This window comes from Accipiter gentilis, chromosome 25, assembly GCF_929443795.1.
Source record: "Accipiter gentilis chromosome 25, bAccGen1.1, whole genome shotgun sequence".
NCBI classification, from domain to species: domain Eukaryota; kingdom Metazoa; phylum Chordata; class Aves; order Accipitriformes; family Accipitridae; genus Astur; species Astur gentilis.
Window position 1 is genome coordinate 6860254 of NC_064904.1, and position 27467 is coordinate 6887720.

At 36.3% G+C, this 27467-nt stretch overlaps 1 protein-coding gene across 4 annotated transcripts in view; it reads right to left on the reverse strand.

Moving 5' to 3' along the window:
• Nucleotides 1-6621: 6621 nt before the first annotated feature.
• The window catches only part of DICER1 (dicer 1, ribonuclease III), a 70277-nt gene continuing 49431 nt past the window's right edge, over nt 6622-27467 (reverse strand). For all 4 annotated transcript variants that reach the window (XM_049828762.1, XM_049828763.1, XM_049828764.1 and 1 more), the window contains 13 exons: nt 26522-26701; nt 25449-25662; nt 24898-25051; nt 22530-22712; nt 22102-22207; nt 21827-22002; nt 20776-21559; nt 19176-19331; nt 14476-15358; nt 12169-12437; nt 9390-9552; nt 9209-9284; nt 6622-8916 (listed from right to left, as the gene is read on the reverse strand). In XM_049828762.1, coding sequence (XP_049684719.1) covers nt 8751-8916; nt 9209-9284; nt 9390-9552; nt 12169-12437; nt 14476-15358; nt 19176-19331; nt 20776-21559; nt 21827-22002; nt 22102-22207; nt 22530-22712; nt 24898-25051; nt 25449-25662; nt 26522-26701 — 3510 coding nt within the window. In that variant the 3' untranslated portion in view covers nt 6622-8750. The remainder of the gene's footprint in view (nt 8917-9208; nt 9285-9389; nt 9553-12168; nt 12438-14475; nt 15359-19175; nt 19332-20775; nt 21560-21826; nt 22003-22101; nt 22208-22529; nt 22713-24897; nt 25052-25448; nt 25663-26521; nt 26702-27467) is intronic.

Sequence of the window (27467 nt, forward strand, 5' to 3'; positions counted from 1 at the left end):
ACTGCCAATAAACCAATATTACAAGAAATCCTCCACAGAGGCTGCTGTATGGTTATTTTACACTAATTTAGTGGCTTGCAACCAAATGTTGAGTAAAATAAGGAGTACCCTTGCAATGCACACTCACGAGGACGTGCGCTTGACTCAGCTCTGCAAGGTGGGTCAGGAAGGTCTGAATTGCCCTTCTCCTCCTTGCTGTACCTGCTGGGGACAGCGGTGCTCTTTGGGAATTCGGCCCTCCACGGCAGGCAGCACTTGGTGCTCAGTGCGGGAACCCTTCTAGCTGATGGATTCCACAGAAAGGGCAACTTTTTAAAGCCCAGCACAGGCACTGGTCCAGGAAAAAAACGGTTACTACATCTTCCATAGATCCCTTCCCATCTCCACCACCGCTGTGGAGGCAGAGTCCTGGGAACTTTTGCCCTTGTTTTAAGTGAGCTTTTTTGCTGGCACAGCCCTGCACAGCAGCCAGTTGGCCAGACAGGGAGTACGGCTGCCTGTGCCATACTTGTTTGTATAATGAGATCTCTTTTGCCTGGAGCACATGTACTAAGTAAAGCTGGGAGGAAGGTGATGAGTGTTGCTGGCAGGAACATAATGCCCTGCTATTCCAGCTAGAATCACCCTGAAAGCAATGATTTCTTAACTTAAAATTGGTGCTGCAAAATACTATTAATTGCTATAGATGTGTGAGAATAGGGCAGATCGTAGCTATCAAGATACTGAGGCTTGACTGAATGCAGGGAGGGTTTTGTTCAGACACCGGGGTCTGGCCTAAATTCAGGTGACTGGAGAGTGAATACATGAAAGCAAGAACAGCTGGCATAGACAACTGCGGTATAAGAACACAGAAGGAGATGTCTATGCTTAACAATACCTGTGTTCACTGGCGCTTGTGCTAATGGTAGTAGTTGTGCAACAGGCAAGTCATACAGCCATAGCACTGCTCCTCTGTGTTACTTAGATTCTCATCTATAAAACAAAGTTAAAAACCTAGAATTGATGGCAAAGTGCCATTCAAGTACTTCCATGAAAACTACTTTCTTAAAAGAATATATAGTTGAAGACTGGACTGGTGATCCTGCAGTCCCCTCCTGTAGCTCAGTGGTTCAGTTAGGTAAGTGAAGTCTACAAACTCAGCATCATTTTATTACAAATGCTGGAACAGCTGCAACAGTTCATACCCATGCCCCTGCTTCAGGCCCAGTGGCAGTAAAGAGGGGTCATCCTCACCTTGGCAAGAGATAAACGTGACCCTGGAGCAACTAGCGACTCCCTGGCCATGCTGCAGCTAGGTGAAATCTCTTCTCCTTGCCCCATCGCTTACCCTGAACAAACATTTCCAGCTTCAAGCTACAGTGTGGGATCCACCTCATCAACTGAGTGCCAGCCCTGGGTGGGGAGGAAGGGGCCTCTCTCTCATTCAACTCACCTCATGTTGAAAGGGTGATCTAAGGGCAGGAAAACCAAATGGTGCCCTGCGGCTGCCGACGTGGCTCCACTGAAAGCAGAAGAAATGCGTGGGAGTGAGCCCAGATGCAGCTCTCTGCAGAGTGCATGCCTAGAGTTAGCTGAAGCATCCTAGATGTTAATAAAAGCTGTGAGGAAGATTGCCCTCATTCCTCCCCTCTAAATCTGGCCCACCTGGCAAAAGAAAAATGGAGCAAGCGGTTGGATATTCACCACAATAGGTGGGCTATCTCAGAAGTAGGTAGCTGGCAAACATGCTACCCTTTTTACGTAAGAGCCTCAAAAATAGAAGCAAAACAGAAAAGGCTGCCTTTCCACATCACTACGTTTCTCAACTTTCACTTGACATCTGGAATTTACGCTTTTTATATCTGAAGGACTTTTGCGTTAAGTTCAAATGCACACAAATTACAGAGACCAAGTGGATGTCTTCCCAGTGACTTCAAGTGGGAGCTGGACAGGAACTCAAAACTGCAGGAAATTTTCAAGTTATCAGAAGAAAATTACTTCAATTTAAGAGTTAGCATGAGGCTTTCAATAAAATATGTATAAAGTAATGTTAAAAAAAAAAAAAAAAGAAAGAACATAAGCCAGGTAAGTGGAGGTGGTTAAGCTGCAAAGTAAATGATACTGTTTTCATAACGTACGTAAGGTCCTTTGTTATTTTACTCACCAAAATGAAAGTATTGTTCAAATTCTACAATAAGGAAGGACATAATCACAGCTATGAGAAAATAAAACCTGCTTACATGTCAGTACTGCCTGTGTCCACTGACATGGAGATTTCCTCTAAGGAACAGATCCTGCACCTGGACTCTAGCAGAAGTGTTAAGGGAAGCCCAGCCAAGCACCAAATCTGCTCCACTGTTCCTGGACTTGACGTTGATTAGCTTTGTTACTACCTCTTTTAAGGGCTAGCATATTCAAAAACTTACTCCCCTCAGTTTTCACCCAAATTCCTTTTTCTGTATGGTTTTACTTAAGAAGAAAAGCAGCTAACCAAATACATATCTTAGCTCTCTTGATACAATTATGAAACACATTTATTCTTACGGTAAGGACATGAGAAAACAGTACCTGTAAACTCTTCTTCAGATAGAGGTATTCCCAGTTCCTAGAGTGGCCACTGAGGTTTGTCAGGATGACAAATGTAACTGTCCTGAAAATTTGTGTCTTGATGTTATAGCTTTACTAAAGTTAATTATTCTTCTTTTTAAGTCAAGCCTGATTTTTCTTTGAGGGGCATGAACCACCCAGTCATTGCTGCATTCTGAGCACCTTAAACCAAAAGGATCTTTATTTTATGCTATGCAGTTTCAAGACCATTGCTAATAAGCTGTACTCAAAATCTACAGTAAGTAGGTGCTGCTCCCATACTGGCAAAAAAAGGCAGTCACCTGCCTTTGAAGCAGAACCTTTATTGATTTTACACTTTGACTTTCTGGAGAACTCTGGATGCTTCACATTACTACCGAGCAAAAGATGGACCACTTCCTTTGAGACTCAAGTTTAGACGGCCAGCCCTCATCTCATTCCTCCACAATGAGCAGTAAGATAGAGAATGGTATCTTCAACTATTTTTTTTTTTTTTTAATTATTCTTTTCAGGCTTATTTTCCTGTAGAAGATTTGGGGAAAGGAAGATTTCCGATTTGACCCACTTCCTAGAACTTGGGGGGTGAGCGCTGTGTTGTCACCCCCTACTATGGCTTACTAGCCTATACATTGGACCTTAAAGAGACTTACCCACCAGTGCCACCAGTGTCAGGGTGGAACCTAGAGGGGGGGGAAAAAGAGCTGTAAAGCCACAGAAGATCCACAAGGTTCCTCAGGATTCTCAGCTGAGAATTGCTTGCTTCGTTACAGCTGAGACAAGGAACAAACTGACACTGTTGAAAGACAGGTGATTTGGCCCTCCTCCAAGTCCCAGAAAAAGGTACCGCCATGCCTATCAGCAGTTCAGCAGGCTTTTCTCTAGAACTTACGACAAAACACGTAGTAGAAGTTGCCCATTGCAGATGCCAAGAAACAAACTGCTGCATTAGGAAGTTTTCAAAAAGGAAGACTCCTGATCTTTGACTGGCAGGTCTGCCTCGTCTCTGTAAAACATAGACGTGACACTGGTGTGCCAAGCAGAACACTCTACAAGCATGCTTTCAATATTTGGGATAAGTGAAATACTAATGGAAAACAAATGGGAAAAATAATTAAAATCAGTGTTATTAATGTTGAGACTATTAGCTAATATTAACATGTTATTCTTAAAATGTGCTGAATTATCCAAACCTGTGTTACTGAACCCTTGTGCTCTGGGGCTTCCCAGCTCCAACAGAAATTTTGCAGGTATAATGGTCAACACAGGGATCAAATTGTAGCATGTACACCATCATTTTTAACCCAAGTGTCCCTTAAGAGTCTTCACACAGCTATGAAGACAGTTCATTCATCAGAGGAAGGAGACAAGCAGACTTGTCTTTAAACAATGTCAAGAAATAAAGTTTTCACAAATTATTTTTTTTATTTAGATTGAGACTAAGAAGTAAGTTTTTGTAAACTCCAGAAGATTTATGGAAAGATAAAGAGGACCTAAAAACAAAAGCAAAAAGACAATACAAGGTGAACAGACCATAACTTTATTGGAGATATACTCAGCTACAATTATTACAAAAACTATTAAAGGTAATTGTGATCCATAAGGTGCAGATTGCAAACTTCTGCAGCATGATTACAGTATGAATGAATTACATTTTATGTCCCTTAAAGACAGCTGCAGCATGTGATGGTAAATATTTTATTGTCCATCAAATTATATGTTATTCATTCTACTTGATTTTAACCATCTTTTCAGTCAAACTATTTACAATAAAAATGCCTGCAATTTCCAATTCTTGTTCACAATTTTCTCTCCAACTTGCTGCTGCAGTAAATTCTGAGTGCATCTACAAAGCAATTAAAGTAGTCTGTGGTTGCCATTCAAATAAAAGAGGGGAAAAACCCAAGGACTTTATTGGATAAAATTTATTTTTAGGAAATGTAGTTAGCTTTGACAGAAGTTAATTTTAACTGCTAGTGGAGTATACTACAATGACCTCTAGATATTTGCTAACATAATTCAGATTGAGTTACAGTTGATATTTAGATTACATTTCATGGTCATGAACTGTAGTGTTTTAAACCTAATACAAAAGTAAAGAAATTAACTTTAACTTCTTGAAAATTAGAGCAATTGGAAAAGGATCAACGTCAGTAATTAAGTACCAAAAATCAAAATCCCTCTCGCTTCACTCGTGTAATAAATACAGAGATTTCCATGAGAATATTTTTGTAGGGAACCCCACCTAAAACATACAAACCCAGAATACTGTCAGAGGCAAGTATAGTATCACAGCAGACCATGATGCTATGTGTAATTTTCTGATTACATGTGCTGCTGTGACTGGGATACAAAGATTTCACTGTCTAAAGAGATAAATGCATCTAGCATAGTTATGTCATATGCAGTAACATAAACCCCACATTTTCCAGTTTATGGTTCTGTATTTGCTTACAAGGAGGAAAATCCAAACTCTGCAACGTACATATAAGCACAAGATCTTCAGGAATGTAAAAGAATGCAGTTCCATTGATTAAAATGATACCACATCAATTTGCACTAGCTGAGGATCTGGCACCTCATCCCTGGGCCACCGCTATATTCCTCCCCAGCAGGGAAACTGGTTCTTGTCCAAGTTCTGTACTCTGCCGTCACAACATACTATTGTGTAATGAGACTTAAAAATAGTAGGCTTTTTTCTGTATGGACTTTAGCAGCATCAAGCTGAACAAACACTTCAGAAGTCACTACTGGGCACTCAATATTCAGACCGAGCAGAGATTTAGTTGAGGTTGACCAAATTACTAGGGGCTGTCTTCTCACAAAAACTACATTATACACATAATATGTTGGTTTGTTCAGAGATAACTACTGGAGTGTCAGAGGTCATTCTAATTTTAATTACTTCACATAACAGTAAAATGATGTAGTAGAAAAACAATAGCTTTAAAATACAATCAAGAGTTGTTACACACCTTTGTTGTATTTTTCCACATACAGTAAAAATGCCACAGACATTACAAATGACCTATTTAAGTTGTGCAAGTAAATGACACATTGCAGGCATTATAATTATCTTTTTCAAATTCAGTAAATCAGAACAGCAGCAAGGCCAAACCACATTTTTCCTCTCTGTTAAGCATTTTTTTCCTTGAAATGAGGTAAAGCATGGTACCAAGTGCAATGCTTATTTGTGCTACATGAACAGAACAGCGCAAAAAAAGCCATAAAAATAAAAACGCAGCATAGTTAGGAGGACTGTTTAAAGTACAGTATAACAGGACTTAGATTAAAAAAAACAAGGTTCATGCCAACTAACCCCCACACTATTTATGATGAGCCTGTGTGGTTGCTTTTGAAGATGGGTTGCAACAGTCCGCTTACACTTGTGCTTATAGCATGTCAAGTGATTTCTATCCCAACCTTCAAATGATCAGATTTAGGTCTTTAATAGCATACACTGTCCAATATAAAATCATACCAACTGTAGGGTAAAACACACAGATGTATAACATGGAAACTAATACGAATTTTCTATCTCAAAGGATAAAAAATATTTCAATGAGGTCACACTGGAAAAAAATTACGGCATTTAAAACTCATTTAAAAACGCATCAGCAGCAGAAACTACTTTATAGTCAGCCACTACACATTTCAGATTTCCAATTCATAGGCTTTATCTAGTAACAAAGCGATCATTAAACTATTCTGAAACACAGAGCAAGTTCAGTTAATTTTCTTTGCATCAAAAAACTCTGTAGCACTTTACTGCTAACAATTACCTGAAACCCCTGAGAATCTATGACCTTGTAACAATCAGTAAGAAATTTTAGGCGTTCAAAGACTAACTTAAATTTTAGTTTTTCATAATGCAGTTAAAATTACTTAAGACTTTCTAGATGGTCTGATTTTATCTGCTGATTGATGTCTGGCCAGAAACACAGAATTGTTAACATTAGCAATCATGTATTTTCTCTAAGAAACTTCACTCCTACCACAAAGGAAGAGCTATAACTTACATCGGTAACTTTTTTTTTTTTGTAAACAGCTAACTCAAAGAAAGTAATTTACCTTTGAAAATTTAGACTGCATGTTTTTACTTTCCATCTCATTTACATTTGTTTTATGCACATCAAGACTTGCAGGTCTTATACTTCCCTGTTATATTTTCATGACTGAAGTACCAAACAAATGCTAAAATTTTTTGTAAGCTAGTATTTTAATTCTCGGTCTGACTGCTGTAACAATGCTGCTTTCAAATAAAAGAATGGTCCTTTTTGCAGAATGAAAAATCATAGAGATAGAAAATATATGAACTTTTGAAAACTGTATTTCAGAAAAGCTTAATGTCTACCCCTTGTCACTAAGGCATTTATTTTATTTTTTTGTTAAGAAAGCAAGAGCTGACAGTTTTTGTTTTGTTTTAGTGTGCATCTGTGAGGAAAGGAATAGGGTTTAAAAGCAGGAAATACAGTATTTATTTGTAATTTAATATGTAAGACACAGCATCAAGTTCAAACTATTGTGCTGGAAAACGTTAAAACACCTTGCTCTGCTTTCTCAAACTTCAAGCATAATTAACAGGGCAAAATTGCAGCAAACCTCTACTGATATTGGTGGGAATACGAGACCCACAGCTTTTTTAAAAGGTAAATTAAGAGGTATTATAGTTACAGTGCAAAAAATTAAAATTTCAAGCATAATATATAAACATAGCACCAAAACAGAAAAAAACAATGCATGCAAAAAAAGAAGGAAAAGAAAAGAAAAAAAGAACTGAGGTATTTAAGTGAAGAGTGCCTACAAAAATCTAATTAAAGAAGTATAGGCAAAGCCTAAAAAATAAAAGTATGATTCCCCCCCACCCCCAGTAGACCAAACACCAATGACCTAGTTTCTCTAAATTAAGGACCTAAATCACAGATGTATCAAAAGTACGGCAGTTATATCTCAAACATCAACTTTCATGTTATTTAACAGCACAGCTTTGGTAGGTGAAATATGCATGCAACTCTGAAAAGTACAGTAAGAAATTTACGTGGAAATATCTCTAAGTGTAAAGGTGCTCTGTTTGTTAAATACGTAACCAATTGACTATAAAATCTGCAGCATATTTTAGGTGTGATATGTCTAAGGTTATTTTGTTAGAGTGACAGTTTGCACTGTGCAATTATTGATTACTGTTTCCAGTACTGGAACTATCTAGCTTGCAGGTTTGTGTAAAATTGGAATTTTAGCCAAAGACCATATTTTGTTTATGGTATAAAAAAAACTGTAGACTAACCACCTCCTCAGAATTGTTAAAAATAACCTAATTACATATATATGAATACAATTTCTATTATAATCCTGTTATAAGTCACAGCTATAGTAATGAGTTGTATTGTAAATATAGAGCTGTATCATTGTAAAATGCATAACAAAATGAAGGGAATGTAAAACAGTTTGTTCCAAAAAAGATCAGAAATTAAAGATTATTAATGAGGGTTTATTTATTTTTAAGGCAAGAACCTTTTTTTATGCAAGACTGTGTGGCATAAGGAAACTGAAGTTTCATTCTACCAGTATGCCAGCCATTTCAATTAAAACCTGTCCCTAACAAATAAGTGCAATAATGATTGGGAATGCCACCTTAACGTAAAAAGATGACATGGGGGGGGGGGGGGGGGGGGGGGGGGGGGGGAGAAAAAAGAAAAAAAGGAGAATACTGGCACACTTATTCTTTCTTATACCCAATCATCCAGCACAGTTTATCAACTGTTTTATGACTGGCACTAGTGCACAGATTGAAGAGTTTCAAGATTACTATATATAAATCTAGCAACTGCATTAGGCGTAAGCTCCCTGGCCTTCTAACACTAAGCAAAGCTGTACTGACAATAAAAGTAAACCAAAAAGACCTGACAACAATTATTCTGAACACTTGCTAAATGTCATCATTAAAGCACTCTTGTGATTAAACAAAGCAGAAGTGAGGAAAGAAGACAAGATTGTGTTTGCGCAAAAAACTATAACTACAATTAGTTCCAAAATTTTATACATGTTAAATGTTTTGTTATCTATTCTGTTATCAAACAAACTTTAAATTCTGTCTTCCAATTTATTCCTCTCAACATCAACATTTTTAAAAATTTGCTTTATTTGTATGTGTTTTTTTTCCCCGATTTTATTTATTTTTAAGAGGAGTCTCAGCTGTTTGGGACCTGAGGTTGATTTGCTTTGAGGCTTCGTAGTGCTCTTCTCGCAGCTGCAGATTTGGCAATCCTGTAGCTTCTGCCAACACCTTTAAACTTTCCCTTTCCTACAACTTCCACTGTTACTCTGACCTTTCCATCGTAAGTTCTTTCTGCAGGACTGCAAAAATATACAGAAGAATTACTTACTGCCTAGGCAAGTTAATGTGAAATAAGAGACCTACATTTTTCTTTCTACAGAAGTTAGAGCAGTATAGATAAACATAAATAATTGCTTTTCTCAGAAAGTTATGCAAGGAAAAAAAAAAATCAGTAAACATAATGATCATGCTAGCTGCTTAGTCCAAAAGAGATTAAAAGTAATTTGTGACATTTACAAATCCTCAGTAGTTTATGAAGCACAGCTTAAAAACATTTTATGGCAGTGTCTACCAAAGGAAGTGTATTCTTACCTAAATTTGGCTGTCTCTGGCTCCATCTCCAGCAGCTCTCGCACTGGGGAACGGGGCACATTAGCAGAAAATTTTTCTATTTGGAAAAAAATAAAACCGATTTTTTTAAAATTAGCTTTGTTCTCTTCATAGCAGATGGCACTTAATTTTTTTATTTTTTTTTTCTGAAAGCTCACAATACCTATTAATGGCCTCATCATTGGATAGTACACTTGCCAAACCATTTCCAAAGACATTCCACTATCCATATAAATGGCACCAGCAAGGGACTCAAATATATCCCCCATGGCCTTTGGTACTTCAATGTCTTCCTCTTTTTCTTCATCTTCTTCAGATCTTCTGAGCTGTTTGCAATTAAAAAAGCCAGGGCGGGGGGGGGGGGTAGGGAAGAAAGGGAGGAGGAGAAGAGAGAGAAATCATTGCTGCTTTTAAAATAAAACAAAGAACTTCAGAAATGTAAGCTCTCTTACATCCTATCCTGAGCTGCTTCCTTTAAGTTTTTTGACAACTTTCCACAGTGAAATTGTTCTTTTATTCCCCAATGAAATCAAGTTGCTGGATATATCATTTTTCAAATGTGAAAAAAAATCCCAAACACCATTGCGTACAAAGACCTTATATGCTTTGTGAATTCCTCCTGTAATAATTCTGTAGGATTTCACCACGGGTCTGTTTTTTCCAATAAGAAACAGACTTGGCTCTATCAGTTAATACTAGAAAGCTACTCATAACAAAGGAAGAGTTCATACATTAAACATCTCCTACAAGGAGACTTTAAAATCTGGAAGTCCAATCTCTGGATGAAAGTCAGATGTACCTTTCCTTACCTCACCCCAGAAGACAAGCATGAAACAAGCATTAGTAAAATAAGCCATTAATAACTGTTAACCAGCAACATCAGATTGAACTAAAAGGCACTTAGGTATTTTTTTAAATGTAGCAGGCAGTGTTTTCTTCTATGCTACTGATTTAAGACAATAGTCTATTCTCATTACTAAAAGTAAACCTTCATTGTATGTCTTAAAGGTCTCAAGTTAATCTAATCCTTTACTAAAAATACCTCAAATACATATAATATACATTCACCTAAGTCCAAACAAAGCAACCTCAACCCAAAGTTTTTGATGATTGCTCTCCTCTGCCCAACAAGAAAGAAGCTTCGGTCAGTCTTTTCCCCCAGCAGCTACCCTCTCACTCCATTTGGCCTCTATTTGGGGTTCAAAACCTGATTCAGTCCTCTTAAGAGTCACCATAATACTTCATAAACTAGTCCCACCCAATATTTCTACCTAAAATAAATCAAACAAGAAGTCACACCTGATGCGTACACACTCTGAATGGGAATTTTGATGTTACAAAACAAATTCAACTGTTTGAATAGCATATTTCATACCAAGAGCAAACTGAAGCACTTTTGAGTTACACTGAAGTAACAGAAGGAGAGAAACTAAGGGCTATAAAGCAAGGGACAACAGATGTTTCAGGAGTGAGATTTGCAAAAAGAAAAGCAGATGACATGGAGACACACATGGAAACCAGTCTAGCTGGCATGAACTGCAGAAACAAAGACTCTTGCATTAACTCTGATGAAATAAGAGTTTCAGTAATTCAGTGCCAGACCAAGATAGGGAGCAGGCGTAGGGAGATTGAAACAAGAATTTTATTTGAAACAGCTATCACACAATTTCACTGCAACTTTGGTGGAAGTTTCTAGGCAATTGTTTTGCATACTAGCAAAAACTGAACAAAGCTAAAAATCACTATTATGAGCTCTTAAAGTAAGTTTTTAGCCTTTTCACTCATATTGTGAAGAAAACAAGATGGGTAACAGAGTTTGATCCACTGATGTAAAATAATTTATCTAAAATTTCAGTGACAAGTTCCTCTATGTTTTCTGAACCTTCCCATAAAACATAGGGATTTCACTCTGCAACAGAGTGCAAGGGCTGTAAACACATATATGCAACTTAAGTATTTTGATTCCCAAGCTTTGAAATTGTATACCAGAAAGAAAAAATTACTAAAGACAAAGGTAACATGTTTGTTTAGCATTGGAGTATTCTCAGACAGAGTGTTTTCTAAGGGATTGGTCAGTTTTTCAGAAGACAAACTATTACAGATATCTACTGGATAACACTTTTAAAGAAAGGATAATGAGAAAGTCCATCTCATCCAGGACTCTGATTAGAATTTAACTCTCAAGGCCCTTGCACTCATACATTTTCTGAGCAGCTTATCTAAATGAGTTAGTTTTAGTCCATTCTCCAGCAAATAGATGTTCATTATCATTAGCCTTCCTGCATAGCACAGATACGAGCTGTGTTTGCAAGTCTTCAGTTAAACTATTTTTCAAGTGGCTTATTTGAAAGATGCATATAATGTTTCCCTTGCTAGCAGAGAAAAAGCCTTTAGGAGCATGTCAAACACCCTGGAGTACAGTGCAATGACACCTGCTCCAGCAGAAATCAAGACAAAAACGGTGGAAATCTCTGTCAGTGTGCTACATTTAATAATCCCAGCATTGTGCCAAGGTACTACTGTTCATGATGTTGCATGGAATTCCTATCCTGAGTCAGCATTATGTGACTTTAACCCTTCATCACAATTTTATGGTATAGTAGTGCTTCTAATCTGTCAGTAAAGAAAGCAAGCTAAGCGGTTTCCCTCTGTCATTTTGTTCTAACAGCACCACAAAAACAAAATAGTGACTGAAAACAAGTGTCAGAGAAAAATCCAAATGCAAACTTGTTTCAATTTAATTACTTTCTAAATGCTTTTATTGACTTTATACTTTCTGAAGATTGTATTTTACTTTGCATATTGCATACTTTATTACTGGGAGCCTGCTTCTATGGCTACCGTGTGCGTAAAACTAAAACATAAAAATACGCATCACACTAAGAAATCCAGTGACATGCTTCAAATCAGATACTGAACACCATTCTTCTACTTCCACTAACCTCAGAATCCATTCCTTGCATTTCATTCTTTTCCATTTGAAACTGCACAAAATCATCAATAACATGAAACAGTTCAGGAGAGACAGCTTTGAAGTACTTGTGGTAGTCATACTTTACAGCTAATGATGCAAAAATGGTATTATTGACTAAAGCAGATCGTAGGTCAGTAAGAACTCCTGGAGAGTGTTGCCGTGGGTCTTCATAAAGGTGCTTGGTTATGAGGTAGTCCAAAATTGCATCTCCCAGGAATTCTAAGCGCTGGTAACAATCTTAAAGTGTTGGAAATAAAAGAATGTACAACACCACAATTAAGTTTAACACACACATTCTTTCCAGGCCTTTCTGGACAAGAGGTTTGGTATGCTGCCATGTAAATTCCACAAATTAATCAGTGCTCAGAGAAGACAATCTGTTTTTTACAACAGGTATCTTTATGTTTAAAGAGATTATTATTGAATTACTGGAAACAAACCAAACCAAAAAATAACAGAAAAACCAGAAGTTATATTTAATAATAAAGCCACTTTTGAACTAAATGTTAATTTGTCAGGCTAGCAAAACACTTGTGTTTATAATCAATTAATGTTTTTACTCAAGATCTTCACATTGTGCCAAGAAACATCAAAAAAGTAAAATCAAGAGGTTCCACCAGTACACTGATGTAAAAACAATAACAATTAAACCTCCAAAAAATTAATAAAGAAAATCAATGTATTAAAAGCAGGGGGAACATACAATCTGAGATTTTTCATCTAACTTGCCACAGATTTAGAGTTCTCAAAAAGCAAAGATTCCCATTCAGAATGGGTCTTTTAAACTGGAAATTAAAATTGCCAAGCCTTTGCTGTTTGGAAAATTGACAGGGGACGTGGGAATGGAGAGCTATGGAGGTCTATTTTTAGAATATAAACAAAAGCAAAAAACCCTCTTGAAAGCAAACAGGGATAGGTAGGTAGAGAGGGAAGGAAGACAAAATTACTACAAAACTAACATGAGAATGAAATGGCTAGTACCAAGTTGCTTTTATAGCAGCTGAACATAAGATGCTGCCAAATCTCAACTGCTAGCTACTCCTTAAGAGAAAAAGTTACAGGTAACAGCAATTCACAGTTGTCTTACTTGATAAATAGAAATGGAATCAAAAGTTTCTGCTACCAACAACATAATTTCATCTAGACACCATACCTCAAGGTTTCTGTTTGTTAGTATATATATATATAAAAAGGAATCATCTACCTTGTATATGTTTTGTGAAATATTTGTAAAAAGTAAATATATATGTGGGTAATATTACCTAGAATGAAAAACCAAAGGACCATTTCAGTGTTTTGTCAGAACTGTTTCTCAATGTACTAACATTTCAAAATGACTTATTTCTTTAATTAAAGCAGAGCTTTCTTACTCCTTGGAATAAGGAACCAATTCACTACAGGGAAAAATTCAGACTGCTGACTGCACAGGAATTTGCCATTCGCTTCAAATAGGGTTGGAATTTTACCATGGTTTGGTTTTAATTGCATATTATCATAGGAAAGTTTTAGAATGAACAAATACTAAATTAATTAGTATAAGTAAAAGTAATTCAAGAAGATTACAGAAATATGAATTTGTACTGCTGTAAAATCTTTTATGAGATCACGTACAGAAACATTAAGCAGTTAACCTGAAATTAACATTTAGTCTGATTTAGTCAATTGCTTCAAACTTTGACTTTAAATATTTACTCAATAAAATGCCTAGACTTAAATTAAACCTTCCAATTCACAATTTCATATGGAAGTCTCTATATTTTACTACCCTACAGACTATTCAGCTAATAAAAGTTGTACAGTCCACTTTTAAACTTCAGAAGTACAGTCAAAGGGCAATATTCTTGGGATTAAATTATGGGACAAATTTGCTTAATATACTTGCAAAACATGATTACTACTTCTAGAAGTACACTGCAATCTTCCAGAGTTCTACAAGAAACGATTGCAGCTAAATGAGGATCTAATGTCAGTCATATACAACTAGTGATACAGCATCAGAGATGAAAAATGCTCCTTCCCAGAAATTGATTAGGCTTCGGTAAATCTTCTATCTGTATCAAGTCAAAATATGAATAAATCATTGAGATACAGCTTCAGCAAGTATCCCTCTTTAAATAAGGGGCTAGATATTCTAAGATTTTGTATTCAGAGACTATTGACTTCTTAAAGTAATACATGATGTCTAGTAAAAGACTATGTATGGGAACACAACATACACTGCTTCTCTTGCATTTACAATATGGGAAAAAACCCTAGTTTCTTTAAGACAACTTACCAGTAATGGTATTATAATGGTACGAGGCATGAGTAAATGCCTGAAGAAGATAAGCCTTGTTCTTAAAACTGTAGTTTATTTTCTTCTCAAAGTTTTCAAAACCAGAAATAAGGTGATTTAGGGTTTTTTCAGCATCTGGGTGATCAAACATACACCTCGGTGGAATCTTCAAACAGCCATACTCCAGGTCTTTATACAGAGAAGGCTCTGAATTAGCTACAGTAGCAGAAACAGAGTTTGGTGAAAGACTTTTCTGCTCACTGTTACTATTCTCTCTGGTAGCACACAAAGTGCCTTTCCAATCAGTCTTCTTAATTACAGGGAGCACCTTCAGCCCCAATGAACACAGGAAAAGCTGAGCAGCTCTTTCACCACAGCTGGTCAGATAGCAGCCCAACAGGGCTTCCACACAGTCGGCAATGCTTTTGTCAGCAATACACTGTTCTGTATGCAAGTCATATGAGATAGACTGTTTTCCTGCATCAACACCACAGTTTTCTTCTGATGGATTCCAGAAGCCCACTACAAAATCATCCTCTTCAACAGCCTTGCTAGGATCCAGGTAGCACATAGCATCCCAAGAGCTATAGTCAAAATCATCAAAATCTGATGAAAACTGAACATTACCCAGGGATGACTTTTTGGGTGCTTTCCATTCATAGTTTGAATCAGTGGTTGAAAAGTGTGAGAGAGAAATTTTCTTCACAAAAGCCCCTGATCCCATTAGCATATTATCAATGAATTTGATATGCTCCTGATCATACTCCAGAAAATCATCTTCAAAGTCTGCTTCTTCCTTGGGTAACCTCCACATTAGGTCTTCATCCTCTTCATCATCATCATAATCATCAAGTTTACCATTAGCCAACAAGTTCTCCTTTGTCTATGAAAGAACACAAAAAATATGGTACTGAAGAAGGAAATGAGACACTTTTATTCCAGAACTGTCAGAAGAGTAGCATTTGAGTAGTGTCTGCTAGTAATAAGGCTGATGTTTTTTTTAACGTTCCCAATTACATTGTCTGATGAGATGCACAATACAACCTCAATTAGCACTAGAATTCTAAGACTAGAATAACTGTCTTGGAATGAAACCCCTTTATTAACAACCTATAATAGCATATGTTCAACATGTAATACATGCTGCATTTCATAGGAACTCGTGCTTATACTTGAGTGTGATGCACATACAATTAACTTTAAATCCACTAAACATTATACACTTGCACACCAAAGTAAACAAAGAAAGACTTCTACATTAACAAATTCAGAGAAGTACAAGAAACAGTTCTGGATGCATCCTTCTCCCTAGCTGCAAAGTACGGCTATTACAAATGTTGATTCAATGTAATTTTGAAGATTCTTTCTACATCCTTCTATGGCAAACACTAAGGGACCAGCAGGGTTTACTACAGTCACAATCACAATAATCTCAGTTTTGGGACACACAAATGGAAAACGCATTCAATGAAATAACTGTCAGAACTTGTTTACCCTAGTTCAATAATCGTCATTTGTAACAGCAAAACACATTTATCTATGCTCTCAAACACAGTTAGCTGCAAATTAATTCAGTCTACTTGGGAAACTAGTAGAAAGTGTGTGTAGTGAATCAGTGTAGGTAATTTTTATATTACAGATCAAAACCAACAGTGTAATACCAGCTAGTTGGCAAGAATCTAATGCTTATGTGGGTGACAGTCTTGACTGCTTGTATTGGGGATTCAGTAAGTGATATTGCTGCTTATTAGACATTAGATATAGGCCAATTTTTACTTCTGTAAGAACCACAGTACAAGCCAGTAATTCTTAATTTTTACAAATACGAAATCTCTCCAGTTTGTCATACATTTAATATCACCAGGATTTCAATATAGCAGGTCTAAAAATGGAGAAGTAGAAAAAATGCACGCTTCTGTAGTATAGGTTTTTGATGTTTGTTTTTAAACTGAGTATTAACTTATACATTAAATCATGAAGTAGGATAATATCTCAATACAACAACAACTAGTATGAATCCTATGTCCTTTAAAGTACATATTTGTCTAAAGTTTTGGGGTTTTTTCAGGCTATACTTACAGCCTTAACTAATCAAAAGAAAAGTCAAAGTTGTCACCAATTTTTTAATACTTACATACATACCCACAACAGCAAAACTAATGATGTCTCATGTATTTTCCCTGCTCATATTCAGCAAATTCATAAGGACTGATATAATTTATAAATTGAACACAGATATGCCCAAGCTATACAATGCCGTTCAATTTGCCACGGCCCCAATCCAGGAAGGCACTTAAACATGTTAGCTAAATGCACAAGTAGCCTTCCTAACATCAAAAGGACTATTCACAGGCTCAACCCAGCCTCACTGATGTCAGCAAGAATTCTGCCACTGAATTTGACAGGAGCAAGATCAGATTCAAAGTGCTTTTCTGGATTGGGTCCTGAAAGCCAACACCATTTTGAAACAAGTGAAACAACCTGTATCTGCCCTCAGTCTACGTATGGCACATTGTAGGTCTCAGTCACATAATCTTGCAAGTCAATGAACCAGATGCTACCACTAGGGACCTCTCCCTTTGGGCCAAATGTACAACCCTCTAGAGGTGTGGATGGGCGGCAGCTGTAAGGTGCACTAGGCAGCACTTGAAACCATCTAAGGATCAAACAGATCATGACTTCCTCATCAGGATGGAGCAGACTTCGTCTGGTTTAGAATTTCTGCTGCTGTAATTACCCATCTCACATACATACAGCAGGGATTTCTGTAACTTGAACTGATCAGAAAGACATACCAAAATTTGATTTTAAATAGTTATTTTGGATACTAGTAGTAGTATAATGCTCAAAATAAAACTAACCCAGTCTCAACTAAAGCTAATGCTGATTTTTTCTTGTTACACTCCACCTGTCATATCTGCCACTGAAATAAAAATACCTTCTGAATGAGACACATCTATATGGACTATTCAAAACAGATTTCTGGGCCTGTTTTTGCAAAGATTTAACTTTGCAAATTTGATTAACTTTGATTTTAACAATTTCATTTTTACTACAATTTCATTCACGAGTTTCTTAAAATAAAATTAATTTTAATTAGCAGGACCACTACATGAACTACCCTAACATTCTCTGCACATCGCTTCTTGTATAAAATAAACAAATTTTAAGTGATGAGAATGAACAGTAGGTAAAGGAGCCATAAACCAATTCTGATAGTTGGGCTTTTTTTCATCATCAGACAGCATTTCAAAAATAAAACAATGAATCCCAGAAGAAAAAAAACTTTTCTTAAAGAATACCTAATTGATTTTGAATAAGTTATGGCCACTTACAAGCTGAAGTTAAAATACATGTAAGTGCTTTTTCCTGCTTTTTGGAAATCAGCTATTTGATCAAATGAACAAAGGAAGATTCTTCCCTTTAATAAAGCTGGATAACACAAAAAATACCAACGTTTGACTAGGATGTTTCAGTAATAATTTGTCATAATGAGATTTCTAGCCCCAGTTATAGACCATCAGCCCCTGGATGGAGAAATAAATTTACATCTGAAAAAGCAAAATATCTACTTGGCACAAACCCCCATTTCTTAGTTGCATCACTGTCTGTATTTTGATCTGAAATTGTGTGTTTTATTTACAAATAAACAGTGACTAGCAAAGAGGAAGAGGCCACTGGAAAGTTATAGAGAACTGAAAGCTTTTTAAAACCAATGATTAGCTCCTGTTCCAAATGTACTATCTTATTTTTAAAAAAGTATAGCAGTAAGACTCTTTGAAATGAAATCTTGGCACAATAGAGAACCACAATAATCAGGTTGTTTTATTCTGCAATAAACATTTATTTGCACAGTACATCTACCTAATAGTCCTCTCGTGTGCCCTCTGGTGGTTCTACAATCCGAGTGTGGTCTTCAGAGTTGGGAAAAAGAACAAAAAAATCCCTCCTCCTCCTTCCCCTGACCTCCAAACCAGTCTCAAACACTTGAAGATTACATTACTGACTGCCGTGATCAGTGTTATTTCTTATACATACACTTCTACTCTCGAACACAATGAGTTTAGTCAGAAAATACTTTGAATCATTCCTCATTAAGATTTGTCATTCTGAAGGGATAGACAGTGAGGATGTCTAAGCCAGCATTTTACTTTGGATGAGAAGTAGCTCTCAGTCATACTCATGGTATAACTAACAGCAACCAACATTGAACATTTTCTCAAGCCAGTTATAATCTTTATTCTGCCCTTGCACTATGAAAAAAAGCAACTTCTCTTCATATACTCTATAAAGGTGAACTCGTTTATTAAAAAGCAGTCTTCTACCTATATATATATATAGTATGTATTATAGCAAAACCAGTAATGATAATTCCGTTTAAAATTTTGAAATTTCAGAAAAACTCCTGAGAGCATGCTAACTACAAGCAAAAAAAAGTTTTCTTCTCTGCTTTTCCATTAATGTATATACTCATTATTGGATGATGTTCGGTAAATTTCCTTACTTCGGGTTCTATTCAGGATCAGTTTTCCCCTCATTTTCCGTAAGTTACAGTGAAGTTTTAGAAAAGAAGCAAAGATACAGGTTTACTTTTGTTTTGCTGAAAACATAGCAAAATATCTTGGTGGTGGGAGGAGGTAAGGGTGAGAGAATACAGACATGCAAATAATTATTCTCGACATAGTTAAATGAAGTCTTACCGTTTCATCTTTCTCCCACTTATCAGTGTTGCTCTTGTCCTGGTTTACTATGTAACCAGGAGGAAGCCAATTGACTGGGGGATCAAAAATCGACACCACCATGCGACTAGGCAGTCCTTTCTTTTTTCCAAGGCGATACAAGTTGCAGTTGCTGACCTTCAAGAAAAACAGTCTGATAAGCCTCTGGACATATATTTACAGAAAAAAATAGGTTAAAATGCAAAAGGACCAAAACAATTTTACATGTAAAGCCAGATCTTGTACCATTATGCATTTTCTCTAGTTCTCAAAAGGGAGTTCAGCTTTCTTAATATAGCACAACCAATCACAGCAAGGTACAGATTTAAAAAAATAATTTTTTTTTTTAAGGCCAAGCATATTAGGCATGACAATTTCAGTTAAAGAAACCCAACAGATTAAATTCTCTTTGCAAAACAAAATTATTGCTACTTTTAAAATAATAGTAAATATAACCTGTACAAGTGTCATTAATTACCAGTATTAATAATCAACATTCAGACTAGATTTGCAATGAAAAATGATTGCTATTATGGATAGATTGACCTAAACCTTGGCAGTTGAAAGTGTTAAAACAGTTCGTATAACAAATCTTATTAAGTCATAATCTAGATGTTATTTTGACAGCCTCTAAAATTCTTTTAAATATCTTAAAGGGAAGGGAAAAAAACACTTTCACATACACAAACATACTTCCTTTTCCTTTTTAACGATCAACTTCTGATCTTCATTTCTCATTTTAACCACACTTTTCATGTTTCTTTTTAAAGTCTTGAAATTTGAACTTGAATATTCAATCACTGCCTTTATTTGACCTGTGCAATTTATTTAGCTCTCCTTATTTTCCAAGATTAAACTACTCAATCATTTAATTCTCAGAGTGATGCATTTTATTAGAGGTAGACAATCAAATCCTTAACATTTAATTCAAGTTATCACATTATGTGGGGAAAAAACCCCAAAAAACCAAACTTTCACGATTGATTATTCCAGAATTTAAAACCAGCAGCAGTAGAACTGAAGGCTCTGCTCCCTACTGTTTGCACTTACTTTAAAATGCTTTCAAAAGTTTTGATGCAACAGTTCTGTAAGATTTTTTGTTGTTTCATTTTTAGTGTTCCTGTAAGACTATGCTAAAAGTTTTCAAGGAAAGTAACTTATTGAGGAAACAAAGTAAAGGTCAAATACAGCTATAACCTAAGGTTCTGTGCTGCTAACTCAATCCTTCCTTCAAGTGCTCCTGTTAAAGAGTTTCTACTCAATACAGCTCTAATGTTCAGTCCAAACGTCCTCACTAACGCAGAACTTTTAGTTCTATTCAGTCCTGTCCTGTCTTAGGCTGGTAATCAGCTCATTTAGATTTCAAAATGAACTGTACAAACAGTTTCAATCAATCAGAATTATGGCAACGTTAATGCTGTAGTCCTGTATTTTTATTCCTAGTATGCATGCTACCCAACATATAATTAGTAAAGCTGTGGAATTAAATCAACCTGTTGCCATTCAATCTAGCAAAATTGTTATATATACGGCTTGTTACAGAATGCCTGTTACATAGTACCATTGGATTGTTATTACTTACTTTTTTGCTTCTCATATATGACAGCCGTCCCTCATGAGCATCAGGGTAAGTGCAAAACAAGTATGTAGTGATGGCATGCTTTAAAAATGAATCACCAAGCATTTCTAGCCGCTCCAGATTAAATCCATCACTAGCATTTGAAAGAGTCAAAGCTTGAAGAATGAGACCAGGATTAGGACCGAGAGTTTTTGAGGAGTACCCACTGGAAGGGTTCTTTTCAGAATCTGCTCTGTCTTTTGAAAGATTAATAGCTTTTGAAGTAATGGTGGTCACTGCCATTTTGGGGCATCCATCTGAGGTAGATCTGTTAGCATTTCCATCAAGGTATTTATTACTCAGTAGAGTACATTCATTGCTGGGCTTGGGCTGGTTCTCACTGTTGTATAAATTCTGAATGGGATATGAGGTAGTTGGTTGTACAGGTATTTCCTGCCTGCAGTAATTCAGCTGATTTCCTTGGCAAAAGTCTCTGTTAACTAAATCACAATTGCCATTGGCAAGATTTTTATTATAAGAAACACCATTAATTGCTGCAAGTTCTGCCGAGACATCAATTTGGAGTTTACTGGGTGACTCATTGAGTAATGTTCTGTAACTCACAGACATTTGGTCATGGTTTTCTGCAGAAGAGGTTCTATTAGCACCTTGATGTGCAGCATTTTCAGGGACTACAATTGTGCTGTGCTTACAGTAATTTTCATTCTCTACTAAAGAGGAGTTAGGAATAGAGATGAAGGATTTGCTGTCAATAGACTTTTTCCATCCGAAGTCCAAGTTAGGATATCTGTAAAGATACATGCTGATTTCATTAACAAAAAAATATTATCACAAGACAAGAAGACTCTACATGCACATACATGTTTTAAAAAAGCCACGTTCCTCTGAAAAGAACAGTGACCACAGCATCTAACTTCACCATTCACAATCAAGTCTTTTTTAAACTATGCTTCACTAACGTGAGTTAAAGTGTATCAGTCTTAAATTCATGCAGTAATGGTTAAGTTTCCACCTTGTTTTCCAATGAAGTCGGATATACTGAAAAAAGACATGCCTGAAATCTGCAGGAAGTGATTTAACCCCTACACCAGCATCAGTGGCTGTTTGAGCTCTTAGTTCCTCTGCTGTCAAAAGGCAGTGCAGGCGATAAAGTATGCTGGGAAGGCAAACTGCTTTTCTCCACAATGATGCTGGAATAGGATGTATAGCACAGAGCTCTGGAACCAGTATCTGGGGAGAAAAGGGGGGAAGAAAAGAATTTTACCTGTAAGGGTAGTCATCAGATCACTGTTAAGAGATAGGCAACTGAATTAAATACTTCTATTTTACCTGCTTATTCTGCAAACTTTCCCACTTTGCTTTCCTCTTCTCAGCACTGCTTAGTGGAAGTGCTTTCCCCTTCTGATTCAAATGTCGAGGAGTCAAAAGATTAAGTCTAAAAAACATGTGAAAATACTTTAATGTAAGTACATAATTAACGAATAGAACTTAACTAGCCTAAACTTTCTGAAGTGATGACTTATGCTTAGTATTCAACCTTAATACATTACGACAAGCAAGTGAAAGTACAGTTACCTCTGGAAAAAAATGGATTCAAGTTACAGTTATAACATAAGTGAAATATCTCAAGAAAAAAAATCAGAGTTGTTTTGGAAAACACAAGCCCTCAGCTTTATCCCATAATTAAAAAAAAAAAAAAAAAAAAGGCACTTTATTGTCAAACTACGAACAGCAGACACAAAAATGACTGTTGTTACCTTGAAGATGTGTGGTCCACATCCAACAGTGGCTGGTTGAGATTGGTAAGGTCAAGATTATACTTGGTTTTATAATATTCAGCAAAAGTTTCATATTCAGGGGAAGGGAATTTACTGAGTGGAGTAAGATCAGTGTATACATCAGCTACATAGAATCGATGAGGCTGATCAAAATTTCGATACCTAAAAAAAACCACAACCCAATATTTTGGCATATGTTATAGCGTTAGAGTAAAGCTTGTGCTAAGTTCTTCATGTTCTAATGTGGTCAGGTGATAAACCATTAAATAGCTCACTTGAGGTTTTTGGTTGGTGGGGTTTTTGTTGTAGAAACCATTTTTTCTAGCTAACTCAAATACTAAATGAGAAGTGTGCTATAAGATGAGGAAGAATAAACTCCATCTATAATCTATGAAATTCCCTCTACAGAAACATTTAAATTAAATGCAGGATTTATGTCTTTAACGTCTAATACAAAAATCAAGCTCTGGCCAACAATCTCCAAGACTAATGCTGCAAATGACAATTTCTTAATTCCAAACACTTAACAATGAAATTTGGTGATTGGGCTTTTTAATGTCTAGTCTCTTATGTGCTACTGCATACAAAGACTGTACTACCTCACATCTTAACTGGCATTTTACCCAAGTCATCCCACAAATAAAGTTAAAATACAAAACCCCAAATACATAGTAAGGTAAATTCACAAGTCTTCCAAGGACAACGCAGTTCTTGTAATAAAAGCAGAATGTTAGAAAAATAAAGCCAGAATGCTGCAACACCTCTACTGTCGCTACTGATGCTCACTGGATATACCACGGTGATAAACAGGCAGAGGAAAATAATAATTAAAAAAATAATGAAATCAACATTCAATATATAGATTTGCACATTAACTAATATCATACTTTGATCTGCTGCATCTATCACTTTAAGCTTCTATGCAAACACTGTTTACACACTATTAGCGAGTCTTTTCAGCTTCCTTCCAAAGAGAAAATTCAAGAAAACCATGTTCTCAGGCTGTCTGAACTTCTTCACTGAAGGACATGCTGGTTAAAGGAGCTTTCAGGAAATCCTTTTTTCTTAGGTTAATCATAATCATGCCTATTCTGAAGAATTCCATCAGAATTGTACCAATACACAGTCATTGTATTATGCTTCCCCTGCAGAGCTTACAACCAAGTAGGACAGAGAAGGATAAGCACATATTTCCACCATTTTTACATTGACTGAAGACAGAAGTACTTGAAATTCTGACATTTATTAATCTATGAAACAAGGTCAAAAATGTTTTGGCTTCTCCCAAGCCTGAAAATTATCAGATAGCAACTAATAATTCTCATAAGAGAGATGTACTCAGCCACCTACCCGAGCCCCAAACCCCATTTAAAAAAAGTGTGTGTGTGGGGGGGAAGTGGGGGCAGGGGGTAAGGGGGAAGAATAATACTGGTTTAGACACTGTGACCAGATCTTCAGACAGGTGAAATACCATAGCTTCACTGAAGTCCAGCAAGTGTGCCAATTTGCACCACCTATGAGCTACTTCTACAGGGTTAACTCTGATCATACGAAGTAATGCTTATACACAGTGATGGCTCATCACCACTTTTTTACACTAGCATTTTTACCACAGTATTCATCAGCACTGATAGGAAGATATTTAAAGAAAAAAAAAAGTCTAACACAGATGAGGCCAAAACAAAGTACTAATATTTATCTTCCACATATATTCTGCAACTACCATTGCTTACAATATACTAGGTACAAGCACAAGCCAGTCATCCATTTCATTTTTTCACATCATGCCAAACATGACAGAGAAAAATTAAGTCTCCAAAAACCCCACCAATTCTAGAGAACCTTTGCATATCCAGTACATAAAATGATGTAAACTTCTCCTCTAAATACCACTCCACAGAAAGATTCTTTTAACTGGTCTTTTTCAGTTGTTAATTTTTCCATCTATCAACAGCATACCTTCCTTGAGCAAGCCTTTGGTGCGTATAAGCAGTAACCAGAGAACACAACTCCCACTCAATCTTCCAAATTAAAATCAGTTTCAGTAGGCCAGTTCTTGATGGAGTCACAAAGTTTTATCAGAATACTACTTAAGTTTTGTGGTGAATTCTACTATTCCTAATAAAAAGGTAATGAGTCTTGGGAGGCCTAAACACTTAAATCCTACTGTACAAGATTAACTATTGACTAAAAGTTATCTTTAAATTATGAGACACCACCAGATACCTTCAGATTAATACCATTCATTTCTTACAAGCAATTCTGTTGCAGACACTAACATCCCCTTATTACAAGTGTTTGTATAAACACAGTAGGTACATACCTAAAGTATGTATACAGTACTCACCGTGGAATGATAACTGCATCCTGGTAATCTTCTAACTTGAAAATAAAAGGCATTTCTTTTGTATATTGTGTACTAGGAATGCCTGTACGCGCCTCAGATTTCTCAATGTCTTCCATAAACTTAAAGTCAATGTCCAAAGTGCTGGAGTCATCAACTTAAAAAGGAAAACGTGTAAACTCAGTTATTCAGGGGACAGTTTTCCAGGCTGAACTTTTCTGGGAAGATGTAAATTACAAAAATTTTTTCTTATTGTATAAACATATTTGATTATTTCAAAAAAACTTCAAAGGATATATATATATATATATATATATATATATATTTTAGACCCTTATGGAGTCAGCTGAAGCCTACTATAAATCAACTCACATCATCAAGTTAAAACTAATTTGGAATTGTGAAGAAGTAATAAAAATATAACTGACAAATTTTCCTACTACCACATGATATAATTTCTACAGCAAACACCTGAAATTTAACATAAACATTAACAGACATGTTGCTAAATTAATTCAAAGTGAATATTTAAAAGACAAGAGCTCTGTTCTTACCAACATTAAGAGGTAGAACACAATAGGCTGAATCAGCTTCTGTGGGTTTGAACTCTAGTGCAGGTTTCTCAAGACGAAGAATATGTGAAAAAATGTACTGGTGGAGTCGTGTTATCAGCTCAAGCATTTGCAGAGACAGAGTAAAACCAGATTTCTTAAGCTCAATAGATATTGTAACCTCTCCAGAGCGAGTATACACAGGAAAGTGAGGAATCTAAATAAGAAAAAACCAAAAGAAATCAAGAGAGAAAATCCAGAGTAGGAGTCCTCTACAGAGTACCAGTTGTTTAGTTTAGATGCTGAGGCAGCACTTGCCTGACCACACAGCAAACTGCATCAAACTGGATCAGAATTCTGATCCTTGATGACCTTCAATTATAGACGAGACTTTGAAGGCTTAAAGAATGGCTGCCTTTTTTTTTTTTTTTTTTTAATAGTTCACCTTGTGTTTTACAGCTTTTTATATAAGATCAAGTAAAAACAGAAGTCTTTTCCATTAAGGAGGAAGAAATGTGAAAACCAGCAATATTCCTGAAATGTTTTCTTCTGTGGACAACAGAAAATATGATTTCAAAAAATCTTCCTCAGCTGAGTCTCATCCACAGAAAATGCCTTTCTATTAAAACTGGAAGTTTTCTGAAGCAAGAGGTATCAATTTCAATCAACATGGTCTACTTTTTCTGTTGCTGCAGAAGAGCAATGCTAGGAGGACTTGTTACCATAGCTTTCATACAGATAAGACAGCACTGCAGGCCACCTCTGTAGCTGATATGCCACTCCTGTCATACCTTATCTAAAAAAGGAGGACCATTCTGAATTTGCCACTGCAAAATAATAAAAAATAAAATTGTAAAACAAAAGTTTGGCAAAAACAGAACAGATTGTTCCACCACTAAAGACAGAAAATGAAGTGGTGACTGGATAGGATGGATATTATTGCTTATTTTCTGGAAGTTATTTGATACAAGCAGCACTTAGGGTAATTTCCAACCCCTCAGTCTGGGGGTGAGGAATAAGTGGAAAATGACAGGTTGTAAGGCATGTAGAATAAGGAAAGGAGTTAGATTCATTACCTGAGGTATAGGTTTGGCTGTCAATATGCCAAAACATCTCGTCGTATCCTCAGGAGGATATAGCTTTCGTCTCCTGAAGTTGAGCTCATCAGGTAGAGGAGTCGTTAACACCATTCCTATTACATACAGGTAACAGGGCTGATCAGGTTTGGGATAACTATCCCTCAAACATTCTGGAATCTAAAAATCAAAACACACAAAAAAAATTTAACATGATAAAAATCTGCAAAATTCACCTAAAGACTATTCTTTGAACAAGACTTCACATGTTTATTTGGAAAGATATGCTAAAAGTGAGAAATAAAAAAAAATTAATCTGGACTTAAGTAATGTTTTCTTTCTTAAGCAAAAATGTTTGGTCAGCAGCCTGGCCTGGCAGCCACTAGATCTGTCCAAACACTTGCATCAAGGGAGCACGATACTCCCAGATCTTCCTATTTGCCAAGAGGCAACTTCCATTGCATCCCTAAATTTCCTCTGTGTCCACCCTGTCTCAGAAATGCAAGTCTAACTGTAGAACAGACAGCGCTTCACCATAAATACAAGTGACATTTTGATGCCAATTTCCATATTTAGCCAGTAACTCTGGAGCACACTTCATGTCCAACGTCTTTGGACCTTAATAGTTGGGCGTGGGGTGGGGTGGTGTGTAGAAAAGAAAACGTGTGTGCACAGGAAAAAAAACCTACATCCCAGTAATTCATTTTTCATATAAGCTTGGCTGAACCTACAGCTTCATTAACTTGGATTCTTTTCCCTAGCAGAACTGTTTAAAAAGTATCAAAAAAGTTTTAAACACTTGTGACAAACACACAAAAATTTCAATACACTGCCCCTTTGCCCAGGCACTACACTATAGAAGTTTTCTAATAACAATTCTAGCTTGCAGATGTGAATACTTGCAACACCCACAAGCATTTTTAACTCTGCTGCTCATGTTTGTCAT